Genomic DNA, 22,911 nt, shown 5'->3' on the forward strand with positions numbered 1-22,911 from the left:
GGCCAAGCAGAACTGGGATCTGCAGAGGAGGAATCTGACCGCAGCACAAGGAATTTGCATGACTTTGCAGAGCGCTGAGGAGCCATCCAGCCCAGGGTCCAGGCGGCGGAGCGACCTTCCTCCCCCCCCAGCCTGTTCCACCTGACAGGCTAATGGCAGGGAATCACCCACTGGCTGACTGGGCCAGTCGGTGGCTACCTTGGTAGGAAAGCTAATAAGTGTCAAGCAGACCCAAAAACAACAATCAAACGTATTTCTTCATGTTATTAAACCTAAAATTCAGGTTTGCTTTGAATTGTTTTACCGGGGACGGAGGGGTAAACTGGAGGTTTACAGCATAGTGAATTATGTAACCCCTACTTACATAATACAAGACAATATAGGAATATCAAAAGGGTCGTCAACAAAGCTAATATCAAGTTTGGCCGGGCTCCTTGTTCCCTGCAGCCAAACATAAACTCTAGGGCACACATCTAACACACATGGACGTCTGGAACAGCTTCCTGCCAGGGAGCAAGAAGAGATGGGGGAGAGAGACAGAGGGGAAGACAGACAGAGAGAGAGAGAGAGAGAGAGAGCGAGCGAGCGAGCAAGCAAGTAAGCACCCCATGCGGAGCAGACATAATACATCGGGCCAGAGATCAGTAAACCTGGCAGTACCAAAACACCGAAAGCCCAGTTGCCAAGATCCTGGATTATCTCTCGCCGTTTTCGACACACACACACACACACACACACACACACACACACACACACACACACACACACACACACACACACACACACACACACACACACACACACACACACACACACACACACACACACACACACACACACACACACACACACACACACACACACACACACACACACACACACACACACACGACCTCCCCCTGAGAGAGCGCTGGATTATGACCAATGACAAGAGACAGGTGCAGCCAATTAGCCCTCTGTGACACAGTGTCCAGGGTAAGGCCACATGGTCGGGATAATTGGCGTCTGGTATCCCACTTAAGGTTTGAGTTCCATTGTCCGCGGTGCAGGAGGAATGTGTGCTAAAAACGCCACGCAAAGCGTGGGCTTTCCTGAAGTGTAAAGGCTCCCCGACCCCTGGAGGTAGAGGTCAGGTCCTGATTCACAGAGCTGGTCGCCAGCACAGGACCGAAGCGTCGCGGCATCAAGGCTTATCCTGTTTATACAGAGACAGCCCTCTAAAGCTGGGTTAGAAACTTCCGGACCGGCCCAAAAGCTTTTTCTTGACAGAGACTGAAGTGTCTCAGTAGCCTGCGGCTCCTCCTGGTCGGTTTAACGTCTCAGACGACTGCGGCTTCAGGACAACAACCAGCTGGCTCATTTTGGCCACGTAAAACGCGGCAGAGCACAATAACGACGGCCCTTAGGGACCCCGACGCTAATAACGCGGGAGGAAAGTTGGGAGGAGAAGCGTGCCTTCGAGAGAGCGGAAATTGCCAAGAGCGCCGTCAGAAGAGGCTGCAGAAACAGCAGAAGCAGCCCCGGGTCATCAGCCCCCCCCCCCCCCCCCCCCCCCCCGTGCACGCTTCCAGAAGGCGGGAGAGATGATGAGCCCGGTGTTGAGGACTCACAGTGTGCGGTCCCACGCTGCTATGCTACGATGGTGACCTTCCTGCCTTGGCCTAGACCGTGGCGTCTGGACACGGACAGAAGGGAAGGCAGGCGTCCCCTGCGAGGCTCAGAGACCCCCGGCCCCATATGGAAGCGTTTGGCTTCCGCAGTCATGCCCCGTCGGTTTTTATGGCGGCTACCACATGCACCGCTCCCGGTACTTAGGTCAGCGCTGTGTTTTATAAATCAATTCCCCCCGCAAAGAAGCGCGGGGCACTTCAAACAGGGACGAGCTGCCTTCATCCACGGCCCGGCGAGCGGGCGTCTGCCTCTCTCAGTAGGCACCGAAGCTGAGGCGCTTCCAGACTGGAAGAACCTTCCAGATTTTCAGTCGTGTTCATACAATTATATAGGCTCCGTGATGTGCGTGTAATATTGATGGTCGTTATAGTCTGTTTGAGAGGGCTGGAACTACTTTCGTGTGTCTACTGGGAGTCGCCATGCCGACCAAGTCCAGTCTTTTTGAGTGTCTGAAAAACAGTCCCTTTCTCCTTGGACAGGCTTTCGCCACTGTATTTAACTGATTTTGATATCGAGCAAGGTTTACGCCAAAAAATATATTTAAAAAAAGGGAAAATATGATGATCTCATCTGGACGCAAGGCCAAACGTGAGACGTAGGCCTGGAAATTAGTGAAAAGGGTTTTGGTTTCAGACTGGAGACAGACTTTGACAGGAAGGATGCAGTCGTTGTTTTAAGGACTCCAGGCCAGATCTGCTTTGGAGCGAGGAGGAGAGCAGACACAACACGGCCGAGGACATCAGCGTCCTTCACGTTTATCCTCTGCAACTGAGCATAGAGAGACGACACGGAGGGCCAGGAAAGAACTCTCCGGATAAGGCTGAGGGCTTACCGGAACAGCCTGGGTACGAATCCAGCCTGGGCCCTTTGATGCATGTCTCTACCCTCTCTACCCTCTCTCTCTCTGCCTGCCTTTCCAGTCACACTTCACTGTTCAATCAAGCAGATATATACAAAACAATACAAATAAAAGACACAATGGTGATAAGCTCCCCCCCCCCCTCTCCCACATCCTCTGGTGTCTGCTAGGTGAGCAGGCCTGGTCTCTCCCCCCCCCCCTCTCCCACATCCTCTGGTGTCTGCTAGGTGAGCAGGCCTGGTCTCTCCCCCCCCCCCCCCCTCTCCCACATCCTCTGGTGTCTGCTAGGTGAGCAGGCCTGGTCTCTCCCCCCCCCCCCCCCCCCTCTCCCACATCCTCTGGTGTCTGCTAGGTGAGCAGGCCTGGTCTCCCCCCCCCCCCCCCCTCTCCCACATCCTCTGGTGTCTGCTAGGTGAGCAGGCCTGGTCTCCCCCCCCCCCCCCCCCCTCTCCCACATCCTCTGGTGTCTGCTAGGTGAGCAGGCCTGGTCTCCCCCCCCCCCCCCCTCTCCCACATCCTCTGGTGTCTGCTAGGTGAGCAGGCCTGGTCTCCCCCCCCCCCCCCTCTCCCACATCCTCTGGTGTCTGCTAGGTGAGCAGGCCTGGTCTCTCCCCCCCCCCCCTCTCCCACATCCTCTGGTGTCTGCTAGGTGAGCAGGCCTGGTCTCCCCCCCCCCCCCCCCCTCTCCCACATCCTCTGGTGTCTGCTAGGTGAGCAGGCCTGGTCTCTCCCCCCCCCCCCCCCCTCTCCCACATCCTCTGGTGTCTGCTAGGTGAGCAGGCCTGGTCTCTCCCCCCCCCCCTCTCCCACATCCTCTGGTGTCTGCTAGGTGAGCAGGCCTGGTCTCCCCCCCCCCCCCTCTCCCACATCCTCTGGTGTCTGCTAGGTGAGCAGGCCTGGTCTCCCCCCCCCCCCCCTCTCCCACATCCTCTGGTGTCTGCTAGGTGAGCAGGCCTGGTCTCTCCCCCCCCCCCTCTCCCACATCCTCTGGTGTCTGCTAGGTGAGCAGGCCTGGTCTCTCCCCCCCCCCTCTCCCACATCCTCTGGTGTCTGCTAGGTGAGCAGGCCTGGTCTCTCCCCCCCCCCCCCCTCTCCCACATCCTCTGGTGTCTGCTAGGTGAGCAGGCCTGGTCTCCCCCCCCCCCCCCCCTCTCCCACATCCTCTGGTGTCTGCTAGGTGAGCAGGCCTGGTCTCTCCCCCCCCCCTCTCTCCCACATCCTCTGGTGTCTGCTAGGTGAGCAGGCCTGGTCTCTCCCCCCCCCCCCCCCTCCCACATCCTCTGGTGTCTGCTAGGTGAGCAGGCCTGGTCTCTCCCCCCCCCCTCTCCCACATCCTCTGGTGTCTGCTAGGTGAGCAGGCCTGGTCTCTCCCCCCCCCCCTCTCTCCCACATCCTCTGGTGTCTGCTAGGTGAGCAGGCCTGGTCTCTCCCCCCCCCCCCCTCTCCCACATCCTCTGGTGTCTGCTAGGTGAGCAGGCCTGGTCTCTCCCCCCCCCCCCTCTCCCACATCCTCTGGTGTCTGCTAGGTGAGCAGGCCTGGTCTCTTCCCCCCTCTGGCTTCAGAGGCTCTGGAAGCCGTGGCTGTCGGGAGGGGAGGGGGGGGAGCTCAGCCTCTGACAATGCCCCCATTGTCCCCGACCACCTCCGTACCTACCAGCCTCCTCTCTGATTCCCTGCCAAGACAAACCACTGCGTTGGGTTACAGGTCTTGTAGCCAAACAATCTGCACGGTGTTTAATCCACTCCGGTTGTGTCCGCACCGGGCCTGCTGTCAGTCATGTAGCACACAGGTGACTGGGATAGGACTCCTTATCCCCATCGGCTCTACTGACAGAAGGGTACGAGAACACAAAGACTGATAGCAGCCGGCTTTGAGATAAAGTAAGTATGTGTGTCTGTGTGAGAGTAGAGGAGAGAGAGAGAGAAGAAGAAGAGAGGATAGAGAGAGAAAAAGAGAGGATAGAGAGAGAAAAAGAGAGAGGGAGAAGACAGGAGAGAGAAAGAGAAAACTTAATGGAGGAACGCGAGGTAAGAGAGCAACCAGACTGTGTAAAGTAAGACTGACTCGGGTGTTCCACTGGGACTTTGACACTCTCCACCTGATAGGACAACATGGTTTCCTACAGCCAGAAACACCTGAGAAAGCCCTGCACCGAATCGCATCAGAACTGCCCGCAAAAGCTCCTTCTTCCTTGGACACGGTACCCCCTTCTCGCTGTCTCATCCCTCCATACCTCCATCCCTCCCCCCATCCAGCCCACACCTCGCCTCCGAGGCGGCTGTGTCCCAGCGGCTCTGCCTGCCTCTGATCCGGCAGAGTCGGTCGTTTGGTTCGCCTGCCAGCATTTCTCCCTCACCTAGCACACCCAGGCGTCTGTGTTTAGGCCCCGGCCCATTCATGCTGCTCCAGCAGACCTGAGCCCGGGGTGTGTGTGTGTGTGTGTGTGTGTGTGTGTGTGTGTGTGTAGCAGCGGACAGGGAGCCCTGCTTGGCTGCCGGTGTGACCAGGCCTCATCAACACCTCTGCGTCAGCGGGGTCCGCTCCGACACCAGGTCCAAGGGGACTTCTCTGGCGTCCTCCCAAGCCGATCCCCTTCCAACCCTGTCTGGAGCTCCATGACCCCCACCTCGACAGTTACCCAGCCAGGGGAGATGGAACCGGGGGCTCTGCACAGCCCTCTCTGCAGCTGGAGACACCTCCGCTCGTCTGGGAAGACCGACACCGCCTCCCTCTGGTGCAATCGCCACATCACACGATCCGGACGCTTCTCACCGACACAACTGAGGCATTGTGGGCCCAGGTAAACAAGGGGCTCCACATATTCCAGTGGGCGCATTCTATCCGTACAGACACCACCCGATGAGTTTGCGCCAGGTTTAAATCTGGTGTGATCGATCGCGATGGCACGAATGAAGAGCTTGTGGTTTTACGCGATACCGCCACCCGCTGGACATTGTCGGCCGGCACAGGGCTAGGTTGAGAGTAGAGGGTCGGAAGGGGGCGACGGTCTCACCTGCGGTTGGTCTTCTTCCCTCTCTCCTCCTCGCTGGGCTCCACCTTCTTCTCCCCCGCCCCGCCCTTCTTCAGCTTCTTGGAGATGCGATCCCGCCTCTCCTCCTTCTCGTCTGAGTCAATGTCGTCATCCGCCTCCATGTCGCCCTCGACCTCCTCATCCTACACAGGGACAGAGGGGGGGAGGGGGGTATTAAAGGCCTCGACCTCCTCATCCTACACAGGGACGTGGGGGAGGGGGGTATTAAAGGCAGGGTAGCTTTTAAGGGAAGGGGTGGGATATTTTGGTTTGAATCCTTTAAACTCAAGGTAAAATTGCTAGGCTCGTAAAACTTGCTTACCCTGCCTTTAAGTCAAGCAAAGAGGCGGGATGAATACGTGTCGAGGGAGACAGGCCAGAGATTTTTTTTTTTTTTACTTGAGTGTCGAATTATAACATACCTCAGCCACATCTCCAGACACATCTTTGTCTTTTTTCCTATAAAAGATCAAGATGCAAATGTATGCTAAATGTAAGAAATTCATTGGCTATGAAAACATACAGGTAAGATCGAGCAGGAACGTGTGACTGTCAGTATACCTGTTCACAACTGGGACAGAGCTTAACCTGGGGTCATCCTTCAGCAGGTCATGGCTACTTTTGCTTTTTCCTTTCAGTGTCTGGACAAAAACACACAATGTGGAAATCAGTATAACATTCCCATGACTCTGATATTAGGATCCGTGAGATTGGTATCCGTGGTTACCTGGCTGACTTGGTTGACCATCTCTTCCTCCTCTTCTGCCTCCTCTCCAAACGACAACAGACTGAAGTTCCTGGTCAAAACAAACAGCAAGTCTTCACATGTCTTCCGTGTTCCTAACTCACCAGAGATGAATACGTCTGTCTCTGAGCGTAAGACTGAGGCAGTCTGTCTCTGAGCGTGAGACTGAGGCAGTCTGTCTCTGAGCGTAAGACTGAGGCAGTCTGTCTCTGAGCGTGAGACTGAGGCAGTCTGTCTCTGAGCGTAAGACTGAGGCAGTCTGTCTCTGAGCGTAAGACTGAGGCAGTCTGTCTCTGAGCGTAAGACTGAGGCAGTCTGTCTTTGAGCGTAAGACTGAGGCAGTCTGTCTCTGAGCGTAAGACTGAGGCAGTCTGTCTCTGAGCGTAAGACTGAGGCAGTCTGTCTCTGAGCGTAAGACTGAGGCAGTCTGTCTTTGAGCGTAAGACTGAGGCAGTCTGTCTCTGAGCGTAAGACTGAGGCAGTCTGTCTCTGAGCGTAAGACTGAGGCAGTCTGTCTCTGAGCGTGAGACTGAGGCAGTCTGTCTCTGAGCGTAAGACTGAGGCAGTCTGTCTCTGAGTGTAAGACTGACGCAGTCTGTCTCTGAGTGGCAGGGTTAGGCAGGGTTAGGGTTAGGCAGGATATATGGTCTGTCTCTGAGTGGCAGGGTTAGGGTTAGGCAGGATGAGGTCTGTCTCTGAGTGGCAGGGTTAGGGGTTAGGCAGGATGAGGTGTGTCTCTGAGTGGCAGGGTTATGGTTAGGCAGGATGACATCTGTCTCTGAGTGACAGGGTTAGGGTTAGGCAGGATGACATCTGTCTCTGAGTGACAGGGTTAGGGTTAGGCAGGATGACGTCTGTCTCTGAGTGACAGGGTTAGGCAGGATGAGGTGTGTCTCTGAGTGTCAGGGTTATGGTTAGGCAGGATGACATCTGTCTCTGAGTGACAGGGTTAGGGTTAGGCAGGATGACATCTGTCTCTGAGTGACAGGGTTAGGGTTAGGCAGGATGACGTCTGTCTCTGAGTGACAGGGTTAGGGGTTAGGCAGGATGAGGTGTGTCTCTGAGTGACGGGGTTAGGGTTAGGCAGGATGACGTCTGTCTCTGAGTGGCAGGGTTAGGGTTAGGCAGCCTGACGTTTTAAGAAACACATACTTGGTGGCTTTGGACTGAGACTTTTTCCCCTCCTCTTTGTCCTTCTCCTTCTTGGCTTTCTTCGATTCACGCGGCTCGATGTCATCGAAGGGACAATGCAACACCTGTGAAGATAGAGAGATAGACAGAGAGCAAGAAAGAGACAGAGAGAGAGAGACAGAGAGATGTAATTTACATTCCAGGTTAGTCTAGTGATCTACACGTATACTAGGTTACCATGTTACACCCTTTACCTCAGCAGTGCGAATCTTATGTGGATTGAGAGGTCTCTCATCACTATCACATTCCACTTCAGCCAGTCTGAGCATGTTGTAAACTGTGTCTCCTGTCACCTGTGTTGGGGCGAGACACAGAGGAGAGAGAGAGGAGGGACATTTACATTTAGTCATTTAGCAGACGCTCTTATCCAGAGCGACTTATAATAAGTACAGGGACATTCCCCCGAGGCAAGTAGGGTGAAGTGCCTTGCCCAAGGACACAACGTCATTTGGCACGGCCGGGAATCGAACTGGCAACCTTCAGATTACCAGCCTGATTCCCTAACCGCTCAGCCACCTGACTCCATTCACAAGACAGAAAAGAAAACTGTCAAGAAAATGTGTTTTGAAACAGTTTCTTGAACTTTCTTTTGCCCCCCTGCTGCTCCATTTTGTTGGCATTTAATCGAATTACCTTTCCAAATATTGTGTGTTTGTTGTTGAGCTCGTCGGCCCGGCCCAATGTGAAAAAAAACTGGCTTCCATTGTCGTGAGGCCCTGCGTTTGCCATGGCAACCAGACCCCTTCTGTTGAAGCGCAGTCTGGAGTGGAATTCATCCTAGAGGTGGGAGGCAAAATAACAAGACAAGACAGTGAAAAATGCATCCATAGAAATACATAAAACCGAGGCAGGACTATCTGCCTGCTATCGTCTCATTATACAACACTGAGGGCTGCCTCTACTGACATTAAAAAGGTTAGAGGCAGTGAAATCAAACCTTGAAAGGACGTCCATAGATGGACTCCCCGCCAGTCCCAGTTCCTGTGGGGTCTCCTCCCTGGACAATGAACTCGGGCACCACTCTGTGGAACACTGTCCCTTCATAGTAACCTTGGAGAGACACAGGAACATCAGCACTCAAGTCGAGTAATAATACTGAGCTGTGAAATTTCACGATCTCTATGTTTAAGGGCGCGTTGGAATTCTATCCACCAGCTGATTAGCATAGCGTCTCTCATCGCCGGTCAGTCAGTACCTTCCATGCATAGCTGGACGAAGTTTCTGCAGGCTTTCGGGGCCTCCTTGGACCATAGCTCAATATCTATTTCACCAGCTGAGGTCTTCAAAAGGACCTAAGGAGGAAGCACATGTCAACAGATATAGTTATAAAGAGGTAGAAGGAATTGAACTGAAAAGGTGAACATTGTTTGGTGCCTAAAATGGGGAATATAGTGTGTATACATTGAATGGAGCTGTAATCGTTTGGCTTAGTAAGAGGAGTGACAGATTTTCGCCTACCTTCCCATTTGATGGGGGTTCTTGAATGTAGATGTTACTCATGTCGTTGTAGGGATAGACACAATACTAGAGACCGAAAAACGTTAATTTCTGCACCAGAATAGCAACGTGTATCCCTCAAGGGTGATGATAACTATCCTATTTAGTAATAACACTTAATAGTATGAATTTATGCTGAATGTTGGTACCCCTGTGCCTCTCGCGCACAAACTACCATGAGGCTGTTTTTGTTTACCTCGCATGCATGGGGGTGGGTCGAGTACATTAGATTTAATATGTACATGTATTTTCACGATATATTATTCACAGAGATGCAAACGTGTAAAACAGTTTGAAAAATCTAGAAAGTGTAGCAGATGTTTTTCTAAAAAGTCATTTTTAAACTGTACAATTTCGCATTTTTGTAACGTCCCCCTAAACGTTTGAAACATTGGTTTGGCTCCCCCAATTTGTTTCGTTTACTATGCCGGGGCCATCCCTCGGAACATCGAGTAGGCCTGCTCTATTTTGCTGAACGCCAGTTTAGAACAAGCAGTTACGCTCGTTTACAAAACCAGGAAACCTATGGTGTTACACTCTAACCAATCCCTAAAGAAACAAAGCTAGAATATCGAAGTACTTTAGCTAAATAGGGAATGTAGATTAAGTATCCATTTAGTTAGACAATAATATTCCTGGAAAATATATTTTCTATATAATTTTAAGAGATTAAGGCACTGGCGCAGTTTTTTTTATTAACGGGTTTAACTAAACCCCCATGATTGCCTAAATGTAGGACTTCATTGTTTCCTAGTCGCCAGTATTTTGTAGAGGACTCACGAGGAATTCCGCCAACTTGCTAACGTTGCCACACTTTTCACAGTTTGGAACGATTTTACCATTTTACATTCGATTATGGCTGTGCCAGGTATGTATCACAAATACATAGGTTTTTTTCTCGTACAATTTCCAGTAGAGTTTATCAGTGACTGTTTTTACGAAATATCTTGTTAGCTGACTAGCTAACTAAATTTAGCTAGCTAACAACGACGCACGTTCAGTAATTTTGTATTTTATCTTGCATTGCCAGGTCCCAACAAGGACAACATCAGGGCTGGATGCAAGAAATGTGGTTACCGTAAGTATTTTTGAACATTGTATAATAACTATTGTTATGGACTTTTCCCAATATGTGATTATTTTACAATAAAGCGATAAAATAGCATGCGTGTCATATGACGTGAGGACACCATACGGGTTCATTTGTCGTAATCTCATGCAACTTTCTCCCCTGGTCTTTAGCTGGACACCTGACGTTTGAGTGTCGCAACTTTGTGCGTGTGGATCCCCAGAAGGACATAGTTCTGGATGTGAGCAGCACCAGCACCGAGGAAAGCGAAGAGGATGAGCCGGAAGTTGTTCGCATTGAAAAGCCGGTCCGAGGTAATCGGCACTCTAAAGGTTATCATCCATTAATCCATTGTCTCACAATTAACCAAAGCGTACATGACGGCCTTAACGTTCACTGTTGAGATATGGGGAGTTGTCATTGTGTTGCCCAAACGTTATCATTCATGGTTTTTGAAAGTCGTTTTTTTTCCTTCTGGACTTTATCTAGGTTCTCATGATGATTCTAGAAAAGAACGACACAAAAGAAAGAAAACTAAAGACAGTAAATCAAGAAAGAGGTATGTATTATTTACACATTGTGAAACGGAGAATACCAGTCTTCACCTGATGAACTTCACTGACTACCGTCAGATTATTTCTAATTACTTCTAATTACGGTTTGCTCTATTTTCAGGACATATTCCTCAAGTGACGAAGAAGAGAGCAAGAAGAGAAAGAAGCACAAGAGCCACAAGAAGAAAGGCAAGAAGGAAAAGAAAGAACGTCATAAGAAGAAGCAGAAAAAGAAACATGAATCTTCCTCATCTGATAGCTCCAGTGGTTCTTCAGACACCGACTAAAACATGAACACGTTTTTTTTATGTAGTCAATTTTCTTTTGTCGATTTTGAATTTGTGTGTGAATATTACCCTGATGGCATACGGTTAATAATCACGTTTTCACAAATCATTTTTACCCGATGTGTATATTGATACAAGTTAGACCCCTCTATATTTTCCACTTTTCTGGGAAGTGGGTGTACTGCTTTTTGTTCATTTACTCTAAGTAATAAAATGTTTTATAACATTTATCACGGTGTTTCGTCTCTCGTCTATGATTTGGCAGTGATCTCTTTTGCACACACGTTTTACGTGTTTGTCATAAACCAGAGACAGGGAAGCCGATTACGATTTGACGAACCATTGTAAAGATGGTTACTATTACTGTTTTGAACTGTAGGGGGCGAAATACGCTTTCGAAGTATTGTCCGGAGCCCGCCAGTACGTGTACGGAAACAATATTAGAGAAACAATGGCAGCCTCCACGGATAGTGCGGAGCTGAAGCGAAAACTTGGCGATAATGAGGGAGAAGGTGGAGATGCAGAGGAAGAAGAATGGGTTGGGCCCATGCCAGAGGAAGCAACCCAGTCAAAAAAGAGAAAAGGTATGTTTTTGAGACACAGGCGCTTTTAGAAAACGAATAAAACCTCGGGAGGCAAGAGTTCGCCATGGCTGAATTAGCTACCTAGCCTGTTGCGCTAGCCTAGCTAAGCGAATATAACTTTACGTTCACATCCGTGATTGTGTGTGTGTTTTTTTTTTACCAGTGCTTGAATATGAACGCGTCTACCTGGACAACTTGCCGTCAGCTGCCATGTATGAACGAAGCTACATGCACAGAGACGTTATCACGCACATTGTTTGCTCCAAGTAAGTTCGCACCAAGAAACGATAACCCATCCAGCTCGTGTCCTAACAGGCGGCGCAAGCTTTATTGCAAATGAGGAAAATAACCAGAGAACCTTGATAAACATACCATCATGAAACGTCTGTCCCTCGACTTACTATTGTACTTCCTCTGTGTCTCAGGACAGACTTTATCATCACAGCTAGTCAAGATGGCCACGTGAAGTTTTGGAAAAAAAAGGAGGATCATGGAATAGAGTTCGTCAAACACTTTCGCAGCCATCTGGGTATGTTGTCAATCACAGGTTGACTCCTTCACACATACACGGTGCGGTCAGGTCAAGGATGTTAACTGTGAACAATCTGGTGTCTACAGGTGTCATAGAATGTATTTCTGTCAGCGCTGAGGGAGCCCTCTTCTGTTCAGTGGGCGACGACCAAGCCATGAAAGTATTCGACGTCGTCAACTTCGACATGATCAACATGCTGAAACTGGGGTACGTTTTCACGACCTACCCTTTTAGTTAGCCGAAGATTATAACCGTTGGTGTGTGTGTTGACTTCACGGTTACCGTGGTGCCACATTAACAGCTGTGTTTACAAAACAATATCTGTGCTCTTGTGATGCGTAGCTTCCACCCAGGTCAGTGTGAGTGGATCTACAACCCAGGAGACGCCATCTCCACTGTGGCCTGCTCGGAGAAGACCACAGGGAAGATCTTTGTCTACGATGGACGAGGAGACAACGAGCGACTCCACACCTTTGACAAGATGCACTCCTCTCCGCTGTCCCAGATCCGCCTGAACGCCCGGTTCAGAGTCATAGTCTCTGCTGACAAGGCGGGAATGCTGGAATACTGGACCGGGCTCCCAAACGAGTTCAAATTCCCACGGTATGTGGACTGGGAATTCAAAACGGACACAGACCTGTACGAATTCGCCAAACACAAAACCTACCCCACGAGCCTGGCGTTCTCCTACGACGGCAAGAAAATGGCCACCATCGCCACGGACCGGAAAGTGAGGATCTTCCGCTTCCTGACAGGGAAACTGATGAGGGTGTTTGACGAGTCGCTCACAGTAAGTCCCCCCCCCAACCCATCTCTGTCTGTAATAACCCCCAATTTTCGCTACTTGTCAGGTGGCCGAGCGGTTAGGGAATCGGGCTAGTAATCTGAAAGTTGCCAGCTCGATTCCCGGCCGTGCCAAATGACGTTGTGTCCTTGGGGCGAGGCGCTTCCCCCTACTTGCCTCGGGGAGAATGTCCCTGTACTTACTGTAAGTCGCTCTGGATAAGAGCGTCTGCTAAATGACTCAATGTGAGATGTACTTGAGCGCAAATCTCAACGGCGTTCCGGTCACGTGTCCTCACGACGCCACGTGTCTCTGCTAGATGTTCACAGAGCTCCAACAGATGAGACAGCAGCTCCCGGACATGGAGTTCGGCCGGAGGATGGCGGTGGAGAGGGAGCTGGAGAAGGTGGATGGGATCCGGCTGACGAACATCATCTTCGACGAGACGGGCCACTTTGTGCTCTATGGGACCATGCTGGGAATCAAGGTCATCAACCTGGAAACCAACAGGTACAGGGGGAAGAAGAAGGCTCCGGAACCCATCGCTAACCTGGCGGTTGGTGCCGGTTTAGTCCCGTAGAGGTTTCTAGAAAAACAAACATCCATGATTTGAAACCCATCTCGGGAAGTTTAGGGGCTAAAGGACGGGGTTTTCAATGTGAATAGTGATTTATACCGTCTAGTCAGGATATTCTGTATACAACAACTCTATCGTGTGTGTGTTCTCTCCTGGTCTCCTTAGGTGTGTGCGGATCCTCGGGAAGCTGGAGAACATCCGTGTGGTGAAGCTGAGCCTGTTCCAGGGCATCGCCAAGGCCTCGCAGGTGGCCCCCACCATCGAGATGAAGGCGTCGGACAACCCCGCCCTGCAGAACACCGACCCCGACCCCACCGTCTTCTGCACCGCCTTCAAGAAGAACCGCTTCTACATGGTAAGACGGCCGTCGGGGGGGCAAACCGGCGCTTGGAACCGCGATCGTCTGGGGGGGGGGGGGGGAACCTTTTCTGATTTTTCTCTGCGGTTGCAGTTCTCCAAACGGGAGCCGGAGGACACGAAGAGTGCCGAGTCGGACCGAGACATCTTCAACGAGAAACCCTCCAAGGAGGAGGTGATGGCCGCCACTCAGGCCGAGGGGCCCAAGAGGGTGTCGGACAGCGCCATCATCCACACCACCATGGGAGACATCCACATCAAGCTCTTCCCCGTGGAGTACGTTTACACCACCACGGCACACGTTAAACCTCCACCGGCCAATGAGCACAGATGGTCGGCCCGTGTCGTCTACAAACAACGATCCTGTGTGTGATTGGAAGCCTTGCGTTGTGTGTGTGTGTGTGTGCGCGTTGCTGACGGTGTCTTCGGTTCCTCCACACCTCAGGTGTCCCAAGACGGTGGAGAACTTCTGCGTCCACAGCAGGAACGGTTACTTCAACGGACACATCTTCCATCGAGTCATAAAGGTACAGATGCAGTCAGGCCGTTTAAGTGTCGCACGGCCCGTTCACCCTGGGTGAGAAAGAGACAAATACATTGTTGCCGTCACAGAGGGCTTCACCTACGAGAGTCAGGAGGGAAGATGACACGCGTATTGCTCTGTGGAGAATTGGAGAAAGAGAGAGAAATGTGTCTGACTTGGAGGTGTTCTGTCTCCAGGGCTTCATGATCCAGACAGGGGACCCCACAGGAACAGGGATGGGGGGAGAGAGCATCTGGAGCGGGGAGTTTGAGGACGAGTTCCATGCCACGCTGCGCCACGACCGGCCCTACACCCTCAGCATGGCCAACGGAGGCCCCGGCACCAACGGCTCCCAGTTCTTCATCACGGTCGTTCCCACGGTGAGGAGAGGGGGTTGCTGCTGTGTGTGTGTGTAGCTTTGTGTGTGTGTGTGTGTAGCTTTGTTTTAGGGGGTTTGGAGTTGTCAGGGGTAGTTTTAAGGTTTGGAGCTAGGTTTTTGGGTTACAGTTGTGGGTTAGTGAACCCTTTTTGTTACCCTTCCCCCCCCCCCCCCCCCCCCCCCCCACACACAAAGATAGATGCCCAAAATGTGTTTTAGACTGAAATGTCATGTGATTTTTTCCCCAGCCCTGGTTGGATAACAAGCACACAGTCTTTGGACGGAGCGCCAAGGGGATGGAGGTTGTCCAGAGGATCTCCAACGTCAAAGTCAACCCCAAAACCGACAAACCCTACGAGGACATCAGCATCATCAACATCACCGTCAAATGAGCATGCTCCGTTACCACACTGCAATGTACAAATACCTTATTTTTTTTTATATCAGTAAAAGCTTGAGATGCTCAAGAAAGCATCGATCCATCTCATTGTGTGCATCATTGACTTTACAGTTGCTTCTCAACATATATTTTTTAACTCACTCTGTTAAGAGATCGAAGACACAGCAATGATGATTGAAGAACATCACCTGCTTTTTATTTCATAGCGGCACATCATGAATGATTTACAAAAGCCATTATCAAGTCCACTTGTAACAAACGTGTAGATGTGCACGGGGCTAAATGTTGCAAAAACTCACATCAGAAATAGAATATTTTCACAAATTGAGATCCTTAAGCGAGGAAAGGCTTTCACCAACACATGCAGTATTTTTTTATACATAGATACAAGTAAACATTACATAGCAATGAGGAAAATTAATTCAAACCAAAGGATGGTTCTCCGATACAATAACACAGAATTTTCAGAGATGTTCATGTTTATCTACGTGTCACATGTACTGCATAGTTAATGTAACGTGTAACAATTCCTAAGCACTCCAGACAGGAGTTTGAACAGATGACTGAAGAGATGGGTGTAAGTCAGTTAAAAAGGGTAACATTATTTTGCGCTAATAATTTAGAACATGATGTCTTATTAATAAACAGACTTTTCTCCATTTGGTTTCAAATGAAGTCGGATGCAGAAGTGCATCCAATGCGTTCTGCGTACGACACTCCACAAAATAGGAGGCAAAATGAACGCATATTTATATACAGTTCAAACATTTCCCACAATCAACTTCCATAACGTTACTCTCAACCAAACCCATAAATAAAATAAAACAAATATCAGTAAACTGCGATTTTTTGGGAACTTTTCAATAAAATAAACAAATCCCATCCAATGCCTCAACTTGGATGACATTTCAACCCCAGTTGTCAAAATAAAGGAAGCAGTACCCAAAATAAACCAAATGTATAGAACCCATGAAGTGTGACCTCACTTCCTCCTATTGCTTATAAGACACCAAGGCAGCAGAAAAGCTGCATTTTAAGATATTGGACCATTTAATGAATTTATGAGCCAAGCCTTGTCACAGCAGAGATGTCACCAGAAAGACCTAAGGAGTGAGAACCTTCACAGGTTTGTAAATGTTCTGAACCATGCTATTATAGAGGATAGATATTCATATCTTGCACAAGAATTGGATTCATCCTAGACGAGGCCAGGACTTTAGCTACTGGTAACATCTGGACAAAAACTGGACATTTTTGTTCCACCGCCCACTTTCAAACAGAGTTAGTTGGTGAAAGACAAACAATAATGCTGGGGTAAACAAGTCCGTGATCGGGGGAGGGAAGGGGGGCGAGGGAGGGAGGGAAGAGAGGAGGGCGGGAGAAGGAAGGAGAGGGGTGGGGGGAAAGAGGCGGGAGGAGGAAGGGAGGGAAGGGGCCAAGAGGCAGTGGGGATTCGGGAGGGATCGGGTCTAAGCCACGTCTAGGACCCCAGCAGCCACCAGCTGCCTGGAGAGCCAGTCCAGCCCCTCGTGAAGGCCCGCCCCGCTACGAGCGTCGCAGCCCTGGACGTGCCAGCTCCGCCCGCAGCACAGCTTGTGTAAGCTCAGCAGCTCCGTCATCTCCTCCACAGACACCACCCCCGGGACGTCCTGCCGACAGGACGGAAACAAGGGCTCGTCCATCAGGACACCGGGAAAACACACGTGCAGACATCCCAACCTGCAACGACGAATTCCCCTGTACCTGCTTGTTGGCGAAGATGAGAAGCAGAGCGTCTCTCAACTCCTTCTCCGTCAGCAGCTTGGCCAGCTCGCTGTGGGCCTCCATCAGCCTGTCTCTGTGGCAACTGTCAATCACAAACACCACCGCTGCACAGGGAAGCACAGGGGGTTAGGGGTGCCCATTCCATCACTACATGGAGTTAATGTATCATTAAGTATGGAGTGTTGGTTGGTGTAAATGTACTGTTGGATACTAGCAGTGTACCTTGCGTGTTCAGGTAATAGTGCTTCCATAGAGGACGCAGCTTGTGCTTGCCACCCACGTCCCAGATGGTGAACTTGAGATTCTTGTACTCCACCGTTTCCACGTTAAACCCTGAGAGCGCGGCAAAACCACACGTATCAGGACAGGTTTTAGCGGGCGACACAGCCGTGGAGAAGAGAGTGGGGGGTTAGCGGTAGGAAGGGTACCTATGGTTGGGATGGGCTGCATGAACTCGTCCTGTTTCAGCTTGAAGAGGATGGTTGTCTTCCCCGCTCCGTCCAGGCCCAGAGTCACCACCCGGATCTCCATCTTTGGACCGATGTGAACTCGGTTGTCCTGAGGAGCGGAGTTCAAAATAAATCACACAACAACAACAAAAAACACCAGCGTGACATTGTCATTACCCATGAGGTCAGGGGTGAGGTCAGGGGTGAAGCGTGGGCGACCACCTTGGTGAAGGTGACGGGGATGCCTGCGTCCAGCTGGATGTGGTCGGCCAGCTCAGTGAACTGCTGCTGCTGCTTCTGCAGGGTCTCCAGCAGCCGGTTGATCTCCTGCTTGGCCTGCACGACCCGGCAGTCATCCTACAACCACATGGGGGGAGGGGTGAAAATGTGACCTGTGACCTTTGACCCCCTCAACCTACAGACAGCAGCAGCACCACACATCCTGCGCCTGTACACCCTCCTCTTCCCTCTTTCTTTCCCCCCTCCTCCTCCTCTTCCCTCCCCTCTCCCCCTCCAGACAGCAGAGGCGCCACCACACCTCCTGCCCCTGTACACCCTCTCTCCTGCCTTCCTCCCCTACTTTTCCCTCCCCCCCCTCCTCCTCCTCCTCCTCCAGCAGCACCACACGTCCTGCCCCCTCCTGCGCCTGTACACCCTCCTTCTCCCTCCCCCCTCATCCCTCCTCCTCCTACCTGCTGGAGGGTCTTCTCGCAGTGCAGGCAGGCGGTGGAGACCTGCGACAGCAGGATGGTCATGTCCTCCTGCTGCTGCCTGAGCCAGATGAGCCTCTCGCGGACGTGGGCGTCCACCACGCTCAGCGCCATCTCCTCCTGCCGGCGCAGCGTCTCGTGGAGGTCGGCAAAGTAGGCGCGCACACAGGAGCGGGCGCTCTCCGCCGTGCCCGAGACCTGAGGGGTCAGCGGGGGGGGGGGGGCGAGGGTTTATAGGCGCTGTCGCGACACGGGGCGGTTCTTTGACATGGGTTATCGTCTTAAAATGGTTTGGGTCTTCTGTGTTTGTACGGCAGTTTGAAAGTGCAACGTTGAGAAAATTGTCTGTTTAGGCTTTTCATTTCGAAGTATTCTTGCTATAATATTTCTATTTTCATATTTGTCTATATGAAATTACTGACTATTTTCAGACTTTTGCACAGTACTGCACAGTACTGTATATATATATATATACAGTACTGTGCAAAAGTCTGAAAAAAAAATTATAGATATACATATATTTATTCACTTGACGAGATACGCATGTCATTTGCGACGCCCACACTGTGCTGCTCTTACATGTTCGGTGTGGGCCATGCCGACCCCGTCCTCGACAATCTGCTCCCCTCCTTCGATCTGCTGCACGATGCCCACCAGCTTGCGGGAGTAGTCGGACACCTCCTCGGTGAAGCTGCGGATGCAGTGGGCCATGTCCAGGATGGACGCGCGGATCTGGTTGGCCTCCGCCTCCAGGACGGCGTGCTGAAGGGGAACAGTGTGGAGTCACGCGCACATTCAACACTGAAATATCAAACCGAGTAGGGAAACTGGAGACTCAGACTGTGTATGTTTGTCTGTGTGTATCGATCCTTTGGTCGGGATGCCTGTTCAGCTGCCTCATAGCCATTTTAGAGCTCTTTTACTTTAGTTTTTCTTATTTTACATTTACATTTTCGTCATTTAGCAGACACTCTTATCCAGAGCGACTTACAGTAAGTACAGGGACATTCTCCCCGAAGCAAGTAGGGTGAAGTGCCTTGCCCAAGGACACAACGTCTTTGGCAGGGCCGGGAATCAAACCATCTGACCCCCTTCTTATAACCCGTACCGTTTGTCCTCTCCTACCTTATGTCCCTGGTGTTTTCCATACTCCTTGCACACACAGCACATGAGGGGGCCCGGCTGGCAGGCGTCCTCCAGGCAGACGAACTCAATGGCGTGGACCTGGTGCTGCGTGCACAGGGTCTTCTCGTGCGGTTTGTCCGCCAGGGGCACCCTGCGATGCTTGGCCAGGGTGCGGGTGGAGTGGGTGAGCTGGGAGCAGTCGGCGCACAGGTGGGTGGCGCAGACCGTGCAGTACATGGAGGCCGTGTGGCTCTCGTCCTCGTCACAGCGGATTATACACTGGGGGAAGGAGAGTAGGGAGAGGGGGGAAGGAGAGTAGGGAGAGGGGGGGAAGGAGAGTAGGGAGAGGGGGGGAAGGAGAGTAGGGAGAGGGGGGGGAAGGAGAGTAGGGAGAGGGGGGGGAAGGAGAGTAGGGAGAGGGGGGGAAGGAGAGTAGGGAGAGGGGGGGGAAGGAGAGTAGGGAGAGGGGGGGAAGGAGAGTAGGGAGAGGGGGGGAAGGAGAGTAGGGGGGAGGAGAGTAGGGAGAGGGGGGGAAGGAGAGTAGGGAGAGGGGGGAAGGAGAGTAGGGAGAGGGGGGGAAGGAGAGTAGGGAGAGGGGGGGAAGGAGAGTAGGGAGAGGGGGGGAAGGAGAGTAGGGAGAGGGGGGAAGGAGAGTAGGGAGAGGGGGGGAAGGAGAGTAGGGAGAGGGGGGGAAGGAGAGTAGGGAGAGGGGGGGAAGGAGAGTAGGGAGAGGGGGGGAAGGAGAGTAGGGAGAGGGGGGGAAGGAGAGTAGGGGGGAGGAGAGTAGGGAGAGGGGGGAAGGAGAGTAGGGAGAGGGGGGGGAAGGAGAGTAGGGAGAGGGGGGAAGGAGAGTAGGGAGAGGGGGGAAGGAGAGTAGGGAGAGGGGGGAAGGAGAGTAGGGAGAGGGGGGGAAGGAGAGTAGGGAGAGGGGGGGAAGGAGAGTAGGGAGAGGGGGGGAAGGAGAGTAGGGGGGAGGAGAGTAGGGAGAGGGGGGAAGGAGAGTAGGGAGAGGGGGGAAGGAGAGTAGGGGGAAGGAGAGTAGGGAGAGGGGGGGAAGGAGAGTAGGGAGAGGGGGGAAGGAGAGTAGGGAGAGGGGGGAAGGAGAGTAGGGGGGAGGAGAGTAGGGAGAGGGGGGAAGGAGAGTAGGGAGAGGGGGGAAGGAGAGTAGGGAGAGGGGGGAGAGGGGGGGAAGGAGAGTAGGGAGAAGGGGGGAAGGAGAGTAGGGAGAGGGGGGGAAGGAGAGTAGGGGGGAGGAGAGTAGGGGAGGGGGGGGAAGGAGAGTAGGGAGAGGGGGGAAGGAGAGTAGGGAGAGGGGGGAAGGAGAGTAGGGAGAGGGGGGGAAGGAGAGTAGGGGGGAGGAGAGTAGGGAGAGGGGGGGAAGGAGAGTAGGGAGGGGGGGGGGAAGGAGAGTAGGGAGGGGGGGGGGAGGAGAGTAGGGAGGGGGGGGGAAGGAGAGTAGGGAGAGGGGGGAAGGAGAGTAGGGAGAGGGGGGGAAGGAGAGTAGGGAGAGGGGGGGAAGGAGAGTAGGGAGTGGGGGGGGAAGGAGAGTAGGGAGAGGGGGGAAGGAGAGTAGGGAGAGGGGGGAAGGAGAGTAGGGAGAGGGGGGAAGGTGAGTAGGGAGAGGGGGGAAGGAGAGTAGGGAGAGGGGGGAAGGAGAGTAGGGAGTGGGTGAGTAGGGTGAGGGGGGATGGAGAGTAGGGTGAGGGGGGGTTGGAGAGTAGGGAGAGGGGGGAAGGAGAGTGGGTGAGGGGGGGAAGGAGGTTGGGAGAGGGGGGGAAGGAGAGTAGGGAGAGGGGGGAAGGAGAGTAGGGAGTGGGGGGAAGGAGAGTTGGGTGTGGGGGGGGAAGGTGAGTGGGAGGGGGGGGGAAGGAGAGTAGGGAGAGGGGGGAAGGAGAGTAGGGTGAGGGGGGGGAGGTGTGTAGGGAGTGGGGGGGAGGTGGTAGGGTGAGGGGGGGAAGGAGAGTAGGGAGTGGGGGGGAAGGAGAGTAGGGAGAGGGGGGAAGGAGAGTAGGGAGAGGGGGGAAGGAGAGTAGGGAGAGGGGGGGAAGGAGAGTAGGGAGGGGGGGGAAGGAGTGTAGGGAGAGGGGGGAAGGAGAGTAGGGAGAGGGGGGAAGGAGAGTAGGGGGGAGGAGTGTAGGGAGAGGGGGGAAGGAGAGTAGGGAGAGGGGGGAAGGAGAGTAGGGAGAGGGGGGAAGGAGAGTAGGGAGAGGGGGGGAAGGAGAGTAGGGGGGGGAGGAGAGTTGGGAGAGGGGGGAAGGAGAGTAGGGAGAGGGGGGAAGGAGAGTAGGGAGAGGGGGGGGAGGAGAGTAGGGAGAGGGAAGAAAAAAAAGAAAAAACATGATGGAAAATTCTTCCACAATCTGGTCCACGATGAAATCTTAAAGCTTGAATAATAGAGATAAATGCCAATGAAGTGATGTTGATGATTTAAATGTTATTTGTGCGATTCTGCAGCACTGCTCTCTACCTCTCCCATGCCTTTCAGCGCATCCTCTGCCATGCCGGACTGGTTGGACGCCCCATTCTGCAGCCTCTCCAACAGCTCCAACAGAGCAAAGTTCTTCTTCAACCCCCACACTCCCGAGTCCCCTACAAGACACATTATTTGAACTCAGCATCAATTATTTACTTTTAAAGCAGACTAAGCTGTGATATTGTTTTTATCAGGATGCGAGCCCATTTTCTAACGTCGTACTGACCCAGTTCGGTGACTTGTCGGTCGAATGGGCAACGGACTGCCCTGCCATGCAGCGGAAGCCGCGTTAGACAGTCGTGGCAAACGGTGTGACCACAGAGCAGCAGCCGGGGCACCTTGTCCCCTTGGAGAGAGAAGACATCCTCACACACTCCACACTCGAGTACCTAAACAAAATTGACGAATGAAAGAGAGAGGTGATGCTTAACTGAACGTCGCTATATATTCATAGAAGCTTGTTTGCTAGTCTGGTAAATTGATGCACATTTGTCCAATTAGTTATACGTTATGGTTAAAACATAAGACATGACCTGGCCAGAGTGTAGTTTAGATAACTAGAGCTAACACTACCAAGTACTGTGGTTGACTACATCAACTGCTACTATACCGGTTAACTAGCGAAACTGGCTACGTGTTCTAGGTTGCGGGCGGCTAGCCTAGCTAGCTCGAATGCAAGCGCGTTAGTAACAATCCGACCACGGCAACAAACCCATGCCCAGCTCTTGTTCTATAAATACATTGAAAACCGAGAAATGTTGCACTGAACTAGAACTGCGTTAAGGTACGCATACAGACGTGACAAGCTGGCTTGCAAGGCCGTGTTTTTCTCTGCACTGACAGTGACTTTATCTACACGCCCAAGCACCAGACCTGCAGTGTGAGGCTGCCTGCGTTGCCCCAGCATCATTGCTAGGCTAGCTAATCTAGCCACGAAGACAGAACTGGCACAGGTCCGAAAGCCTTGTTATAGCTTTACTGCAAATGATGCATCCTGGACAGTTAAGCTTAGCGCATCTTTAGTTACTTTTGCACAAACCTTTACTGTGTTTCCAGTTGCCCCCTTTCCATGGCGAACGCAAGTTTCCATCGTTGCTGCTGTGCCCTGCTTGTTTATGCCCACCGTGGCCATCCTTCGACTAAACCATTTCTGCCTTGTCGATCAGTGAATCAAGCAATCGTGCAGCTGTTCTACTGACGGTTGCGAATATATTATTCAAATGCACTATAAACGTATATCATAATCGAAAACCAAAGTCATCATAGGTGTATCAAAACATATTCAAAACGTCTTGTGTTACATTGTAACTGCAGCCCTTGAAATCAAATAGGTCACCCTTCGTAGAAAC

General features: G+C 52.1%; 4 protein-coding genes across 5 annotated transcripts in view; 2 read left to right on the top strand and 2 right to left on the bottom strand.

The window, feature by feature from the left end:
- cwc27 (CWC27 spliceosome associated cyclophilin) overlaps positions 1-9,379 on the bottom strand; it is a 27,407-nt gene extending 18,028 nt beyond the window's left edge. The window contains exons 1-10 of the mRNA XM_062484075.1: positions 8,957-9,379; positions 8,694-8,790; positions 8,436-8,548; positions 8,132-8,275; positions 7,693-7,791; positions 7,460-7,563; positions 6,290-6,359; positions 6,124-6,203; positions 5,985-6,021; positions 5,545-5,705 (exon numbers count right to left, since the gene is read on the bottom strand). Coding sequence (XP_062340059.1) covers positions 5,545-5,705; positions 5,985-6,021; positions 6,124-6,203; positions 6,290-6,359; positions 7,460-7,563; positions 7,693-7,791; positions 8,132-8,275; positions 8,436-8,548; positions 8,694-8,790; positions 8,957-8,998 — 947 coding nt within the window. The 5' untranslated portion in view covers positions 8,999-9,379. The remainder of the gene's footprint in view (positions 1-5,544; positions 5,706-5,984; positions 6,022-6,123; positions 6,204-6,289; positions 6,360-7,459; positions 7,564-7,692; positions 7,792-8,131; positions 8,276-8,435; positions 8,549-8,693; positions 8,791-8,956) is intronic.
- Positions 9,380-9,550: 171 nt separating this feature from the next.
- On the top strand, positions 9,551-11,135 carry srek1ip1 (SREK1-interacting protein 1). Of its 2 annotated transcripts, none has more exons than XM_062484078.1 (5): positions 9,551-9,863; positions 10,026-10,073; positions 10,238-10,396; positions 10,554-10,623; positions 10,740-11,135. In XM_062484078.1, the coding sequence occupies exons 1-5, from the start codon at positions 9,851-9,853 to the stop codon at positions 10,903-10,905; spliced, it is 456 nt and encodes a 151-aa protein (XP_062340062.1). In that variant the 5' UTR covers positions 9,551-9,850; the 3' UTR covers positions 10,906-11,135. The 2 variants fall into 2 exon arrangements, with proteins under 2 accessions (XP_062340062.1, XP_062340063.1); XM_062484079.1 differs by having other exon boundaries at positions 9,559-9,863; positions 10,238-10,378.
- A 180-nt stretch (positions 11,136-11,315) lies between these two features.
- ppwd1 (peptidylprolyl isomerase domain and WD repeat containing 1) lies at positions 11,316-15,124 on the top strand. The gene is made up of 11 exons (XM_062483858.1): positions 11,316-11,489; positions 11,653-11,755; positions 11,915-12,018; positions 12,108-12,228; positions 12,364-12,811; positions 13,125-13,315; positions 13,548-13,737; positions 13,834-14,015; positions 14,185-14,266; positions 14,460-14,642; positions 14,890-15,124. The coding sequence occupies exons 1-11, from the start codon at positions 11,357-11,359 to the stop codon at positions 15,031-15,033; spliced, it is 1,881 nt and encodes a 626-aa protein (XP_062339842.1). The 5' UTR covers positions 11,316-11,356; the 3' UTR covers positions 15,034-15,124.
- A 98-nt stretch (positions 15,125-15,222) lies between these two features.
- Positions 15,223-22,910, bottom strand: trim23 (tripartite motif containing 23). The gene is made up of 11 exons (XM_062483859.1): positions 22,602-22,910; positions 21,789-21,951; positions 21,557-21,678; positions 19,090-19,368; positions 18,544-18,726; positions 17,947-18,162; positions 17,477-17,611; positions 17,234-17,363; positions 17,028-17,138; positions 16,785-16,909; positions 15,223-16,690 (listed from the first exon to the last, which is right to left on the bottom strand). Exons 1-11 carry the CDS (start codon positions 22,692-22,694, stop codon positions 16,511-16,513), a joined length of 1,737 nt encoding a protein of 578 aa, XP_062339843.1. The 5' UTR covers positions 22,695-22,910; the 3' UTR covers positions 15,223-16,510.
- Between the last annotated feature and the right edge of the window lies 1 nt (position 22,911).

The sequence above is a fragment of the Osmerus eperlanus genome, chromosome 18 (assembly GCF_963692335.1).
Source record: "Osmerus eperlanus chromosome 18, fOsmEpe2.1, whole genome shotgun sequence".
In the NCBI taxonomy this organism is placed as follows: Eukaryota; Metazoa; Chordata; class Actinopteri; order Osmeriformes; family Osmeridae; genus Osmerus; species Osmerus eperlanus.

What these genes read in the sequence shown, in the direction of transcription:
- srek1ip1 (XM_062484078.1), top strand. An exon ending in AGGTAATCGGCACTCTAAAG is followed by an intron (nt 10,397 to 10,553) that starts GTTATCATCCAT and finishes GACTTTATCTAG; the next exon opens with GTTCTCATGATGATTCTAGA. An exon ending in GACAGTAAATCAAGAAAGAG is followed by an intron (nt 10,624 to 10,739) that starts GTATGTATTATT and finishes CTCTATTTTCAG; the next exon opens with GACATATTCCTCAAGTGACG.
- trim23 (XM_062483859.1), bottom strand. Translation starts at nt 22,694, where the DNA reads ATGGCCACGGTGGGCATAAACAAGCAGGGCACAGCAGCAACGATGGAA. An exon ending in CAACTGGAAACACAGTAAAG is followed by an intron (nt 21,952 to 22,601) that starts GTTTGTGCAAAA and finishes AATTTTGTTTAG; the next exon opens with GTACTCGAGTGTGGAGTGTG. An exon ending in GCGAGAAGACCCTCCAGCAG is followed by an intron (nt 17,612 to 17,946) that starts GTAGGAGGAGGA and finishes ATGTGGTTGTAG; the next exon opens with GATGACTGCCGGGTCGTGCA.
- ppwd1 (XM_062483858.1), top strand. Translation starts at nt 11,357, where the DNA reads ATGGCAGCCTCCACGGATAGTGCGGAGCTGAAGCGAAAACTTGGCGAT. An exon ending in ACACTTTCGCAGCCATCTGG is followed by an intron (nt 12,019 to 12,107) that starts GTATGTTGTCAA and finishes TGGTGTCTACAG; the next exon opens with GTGTCATAGAATGTATTTCT. An exon ending in TGTTTGACGAGTCGCTCACA is followed by an intron (nt 12,812 to 13,124) that starts GTAAGTCCCCCC and finishes TGTCTCTGCTAG; the next exon opens with ATGTTCACAGAGCTCCAACA.